Source organism: Telopea speciosissima, chromosome 9 (assembly GCF_018873765.1).
Source record: "Telopea speciosissima isolate NSW1024214 ecotype Mountain lineage chromosome 9, Tspe_v1, whole genome shotgun sequence".
Lineage (NCBI taxonomy): Eukaryota > Viridiplantae > Streptophyta > Magnoliopsida > Proteales > Proteaceae > Telopea > Telopea speciosissima.
Window position 1 is genome coordinate 56,989,894 of NC_057924.1, and position 6,095 is coordinate 56,995,988.

Here is a 6,095-nt window from a genome sequence, read left to right on the forward strand (position 1 = left end):
GAAATTAGACTAATTGGTGGAAATCGATATCGATTGTTAACCAATTTCGTATCAGTGGATCGATACAGATCAAGGGTATAAGTGTAATTTTTATTTTTTTTGAAAAAATTAACAGATAAAGCTGTCCAATTCAGAGTGATACGGATCGATCCGGATTAATATCGTCCGATACCGATACCAATCTCAAAACCAATTACTAAAACTCTAGATATGAGTGTCTGTTAGAAGGTGTCAGGTATGAGGTGGATGTCAATAATCAACCGCTGTGGTTTAATGACCAATAGAATGATTTAAAAAACCCTTATTATCACTTTATTTGGGAAAACGGGAAAAGGAATTGATTTCCCAAGTAAACAATCAAAAGTTATATATCAAATGTGTCTAAAATTATATGTTCATTAGTATTCAGATAATCCTTCCGAGGTTTACAAATTGTACGGCACGCACGGTACCCCGCTACTTTTCATAAAACACACGCCATATATCTGTAAGGCAAGGCCTCGCTTGACATGGAAAATCGAGTTGGGCTGTTGGGGTGTGAGGTGGATGTCACTAGTCATCCCTTGTGATTTTAAAAACCACATTTTCATCAAGTAGCCTAGTCGGGTGGGTGGGTAGAAAGATTTTTTATTCATATCAATATTATCATCCTTCTTGTGGCCGGTAACAGCTCCAACAACCATCTCGATCTGCAACTTCATGGCTTCATCTTCAGGGGCTAGTAATAGTAGTAGTAGTAGTAGTAGTAGTTCTTCACCTGCCTCCTCCCGTCGTCGTCGTCTTTTTTCTTCTTCTTCTTCTTCTTCTTCTTATGATGTGTTTATCAGTTTCAGAGGCCTAGATACTCGCACAAACTTTGTCAGTCTGCTTTACAATGCTCTAATAAAAGCTAGAATCGAAGCATACAAGGATAACGAAGAACTCTTGGAAGGAGAAGAGATTTGCTCATCTCTTCTAAGATCTATCCGAAGGTCTGAAATCTCGATTCCTGTCATCTCTGAAAAATATGCAGATAGCAAATATTGTCTCTTGGAACTTGCTGAGATTTGGGAGTGCCATAAATCTAACGGTCAAACCATTCTACCTGTATTCATTAATGTTGAACCACGGGATGTTCGACATCAGACTGGAAGTTTTGAGGTTCCATTTCAGGAACACCAGAGGAAGTATAAGCCTGCTATTGTAGAGAGTTGGAAGAATGCTTTGACAGAGGTGGGGAAACTCAAGGGATGGACTCTCAAGCGGGACGCAACTATTGAGTAAGTCTTACTCTCCTTACAAACTTATTATTCCTAAGCTATTTGTTTCCACTCTTTAGGATCGGTTAGATGTATCAACATAACCCAAAAAAAAGTTAGATGTATTAATAAGTAGGTGTATATACATATCACATCTGCATGCCATTGATTTTAAGTATATTTATGTGATTTTGTTCGAATATAATAAATACATATATATGAAATAGTTGGAAAATCAGGTTTTGACAGGGCCGAGTTGCCTACTTCAGTCGAGTCAAAATTTTGGAAAACCTGGTCAAGAGTCGTGTAGACTAGGTCAGGGTAAAAATCGACGAGACTCAGTCATAAATCATCATATTCAAATAAGACTCTGTATTTTTACTCAAGTCATCATAAACTAGGCGAGTTTAATTGTTTGTTTAAAAACAATAAAGTCGATTCACTTAAAAATTGAGTTGAGTAAAAGAGTAAATCCATATTCTAAAACAGTAAGAAACCCTCAACTCCTCGTCTCCCTTCTCTTGTTCAATGGTATAAACTCAAAATGCATTTATATGTGATTCCTTTATTTTTTTTTTTAATTTTCCCATATTTTTATGTATATATATATATATATATATATATATTTTACTAATCCCTACATATTATTGCATTAAAAAATAAGAAAAAAAATGTGACTCACCTTGACTAGGTTTGACAGGGCCGAGTCACCAAGTTTTTCTGGAAAATGAGTCGAGTTAGAAAACCTAGCTTTCCAACTTTGCATATGATATCAGCTGTTGACTAATAACTGTATCTGTATCCAGATTCCGGATACATATTAAGATGTGAAAGTTGCATATCTAATTTAGACAACTCAGGTTCTCCCGCTCTAAGTTTGTGCTTAACTAGGTTCGGCTGAGTCCTACATGTGTGAGCTTGAGGTTGGGCTGAGCTGAGCTTTGACTAGACTTAACACCTTGGGTTAGGCCCGGGCTCTGTAAATCCCAGCCCAAGAAGGACTTGTCTGGGAGGTAGAATGATGCTATCTCATCCATAATTATTATGTTACCGTTATTGTCTTGTGTATTTTCATCATATCTATTCACCCGATTGTTTTCACTTTTCATCCTCAAAAGTCGATACTATTTAAGATCCCTCTTACAAAAGAGGAAGTCTTATTTTTTTCTCATAAATTCACCAAAATGACTGAATTTGATTGGGAACAATAAAATATTATGCATAAAAAAAAATAGTAGTAGAAGCAAAGTTTTAAAAATAAAGAGCATAAGGTTGTAGGCATAGCAAGCAATTATGATTAAACAAAATTTTCACATTGAAGAGAAATTGTCCTTTGTATTTTAATAATAAATCACTACAGTACTAGACTGACCATGACAATGAGTGAGTTTCCGCTGGATGTATGCTTAGCGGTGGGCACATGTACCACCATCTTTTGGGCAAACAAGGAGTATTCTTGGAAACAAAAAGGACATATGTCTGCTGATGAACATACGTGCAGCAGGGAGCCAGGCTTCATGATAATGCATAATTAACTTACAAAAAGGAAGTTATTTTGTAAGTTAATTACCATAAAATTACCCTCTCCTCAAGTAGTTTGTTCTCTAACATTTATCAAATTAGTTATAGGGCTTAAAAAAAAAAAATAAGGGCACGTTCTCTGTTCGGGAGCTGCACTAGGCGCAGGCTGCGCTCGAACACATGGGGCACACAAGGGCGGGGTTTGGGTCATTAGGGGGGGGGGGAGCTGTTCATTGCACCCACCCCTAATGTGTCTGGGCGTACCCTGTGCCCCAGTGCAGAGAACTTTATCCCAATAAATAAATATTGCATTTAGATTTTCAAAACAAACAAATTTTAAACAACTTATAATGTGATACATATTATATGACAATATAACCTATTGTTGACCTCCTATCTTTGTTCTTTAAACCAATGTTGTTTGGTCCATCAAAGGTTGATGTTGTTTCCTTTCTACATGTGGATCAATAAGGTATCAATTTCATTCCTTCTTATGATTTGGCATGCATTATTTGATGATATTTATGGTTTAGTTGTGAGACAAATGTGAACAATAAAAAATACCCATGATTCTCATTATTAGTGCTTACCATTTATATATATTTTTTCTATTCCATCTAAAAGTTGAGGAATCTCTTATTTTTGTATTAAAGATTTACACATCATTACTCATTGTTGTGATTTACTCTTTAACATGAGAAATTGCAGGGATCAGTCAAATTTGGTCGAGTTAATTGTTCAAAGGGCTTTGAGAGAACTAAAACGCACCCCATTGGATGAATGTATACACCCTGTTGGAATAGATTCTCACATTGATAAACTACTTCCTTTGTTAAATACTGGTTCCGATGATGTAAGATTTGTCGCAATATGTGGCATGGGTGGCCTTGGAAAGACAACTATTGCAAAGGCTGTCTATAATTGTAACTTTAGAAGCTTTAATGGAAGTAGCTTTCTTATAGATGTGAGAGAAGAAGCTTCACAAGGAAATAAGGGTTTAGTTTCTTTGCAGAAGCGACTTCTTAAAGATATCTTGGACAGGGATGAAGACATAAGCAACTCTTCTCAAGGATCGAAATTGTTAGAAAAGAGACTTCATAGAGAAAAAATTCTTCTTATTCTCGATGACGTGGACAATTATAAACAAATTGATGCATTAGCTGGTGGAATAAATTGGTTTGGTCAAGGAAGCAGGGTCATCATAACAACTAGAGATGACCATTGTTTGAATGTACACAAAGCTGATAAAGATATCAAAATATATAAGCCTAAAGAACTAAATGCTGAGAATTCTCTTCAACTCTTTAGTTTGCATGCCTTTTCAATGAGCAAACCTCCTGAAGATTTTAAGGAGCTTTCATGTGAAGTTGTGCAACATGCTAGTGGACTACCCCTAACCCTAGAGGTGTTGGGTTCTTTTCTTTGTGACAAAAACAAAGATGAATGGAAAGATACATTAAGAGGATTGAAAGATATCCTTGATAACAAGGTCTTTGGAATGTTGATAAAAAGCTATGATGATGAGGTCTTTGCAAGGTTGATGATAAGTTACGAAAAACTAAGTGACCAAGCAAAAATCATATGTCTTGATATTGCATGCTATTTCATTGGATGGGAAGCGGAAAAAACAATTCCATTATGGGAAGCTTGTGAGTTGCAACTAAGATTAGCCATAAAAGAACTCACTCAAAAGCACCTCCTAAAGATTGATGATGATGGCAGATTGAGAATGCATGATGAACTTCGATTTATGGGAAGGAGAATTGTCTTGAATGACATCAATGGGGATCCTGCCAAGTGTACCAGATTGTGGTCTGCTGATCAGATCTCAGAAGTATTAAAAAAAGACAAGGTGGGTGTCATCTTTTTCAGGTTCACTTTTTTTTGGGGATGTGTATGCATCAAATTTTCTTTATTGGAATACTATTTTTCTGCTGTAGGGAACTCAAATGGTTGAAGGCATCCTCCTTCCATCTGAAGTGGAAATAGATGATTTAAGCTTTGATGACTTTTCCAAGATGCCCAATTTAAGATTTCTCAAAGTTGACAAGAAAATCATCACTGGGGATTTTTCGCACCTTCCTTCTAAATTAAGATGGTTCAGTTGGCACCTTGCCCATTTGAAAATTCTACCAGCCAATTTTTATCACGAGGAACTAGTTCATCTTGACTTATCTTGGAGTAACATTAACATAGCATGGAATGATAAACCTGAAAATAATATAAAGGTATGTATAATATGATTGTAATTTTATTTATTTATTTTTTCACTTAATTGGTTTAATTATTGGGTATCAACTTTTAAAAATTTGTTAAGACTTAATTATATTATTTCTTTGTTTGACAGCGGTTTAAAAAATTGAAGGTTCTTAGTCTCGTGGGTTGTCATCAACTCTCAGACTCTACCGATTTCTTCTCATGGTTTCCGCGTTTACAAAGATTGGATCTGACAGACTGCAAAAATCTTTTGAAACTCCCGGATAGTATTTGCCAGGTGGCTTGTCTCAAAAGTCTCATTCTCAATGGTTGTAAGTCAATCAACAAGTTGCCTACGTCCATTGGTAATCTAAAACATTTGGTTCAGCTATCGGTATGTTGGACAAAAATTAAAGAAGTGCCTGATGGTGTAGGGCAGTTAGAGAAGCTTGAGAAATTAGATGTTTCATGTTGCAGTAATCTGGTGAGGCTACCAACATCAATGTGTAGAATGAGGAATTTGACTTACTTTGACATGACACATACTAAGATTGCAATATTACCAGATGATTTTTCAAAGCTCTCGAGCTTAGAGGTGTTAAGAATGGGCATGGTGGCGGATCCATATGATGAATCGGCATTCAACCACGAGAGGAGGTGGTTTCAACCACTCCAAATCAGCAAGAGTAGGCTTCAAACACTCCAAATCAGCAAGAGTAGTTTTCCTTGTCAACTTCAGGAGCTATATTTGAAACGCTACATGAATCTTGAATCTCTCCCAGAGCTTCCCTCCACTTTAACTCGTTTGGAAGTTAACAATTGTATTTCGCTGCAGATAATTTCAGATCTTTCAGGCTTGAAATGTTTGAAGGAATTAAGATTGATTGATTGCAAATCATTGGTAAGATTACCGGATTTGTCAAATCTGAAAAGACTGAGGATGTTAAGCCTTCGGGGTGATGAAAACCTCGAGGAAATTCATGGCTTCGAAGGAGCTGAATCTTTACAAGAGTTCAATGCGGGGGGTTGCTACAAATTAACCGAGACAGCGAGGAAGTTATATGGGCAGGTACCGAATCCACTTACTTTTATCTCTATCAATCTTAATTAATTAATTAATTAATTTCTCTCCCTCTTTAT

General features: G+C 36.3%; 1 protein-coding gene across 1 annotated transcript; it reads left to right on the forward strand.

Moving 5' to 3' along the window:
- The first annotated feature begins 699 nt into the window (after positions 1-699).
- On the forward strand, positions 700-6,066 carry LOC122639143 (disease resistance protein RPV1-like). Its single transcript, XM_043831973.1, has 4 exons — positions 700-1,259; positions 3,468-4,611; positions 4,700-4,987; positions 5,107-6,066. The coding sequence occupies exons 1-4, from the start codon at positions 700-702 to the stop codon at positions 6,064-6,066; spliced, it is 2,952 nt and encodes a 983-aa protein (XP_043687908.1).
- Positions 6,067-6,095: the final 29 nt, after the last annotated feature.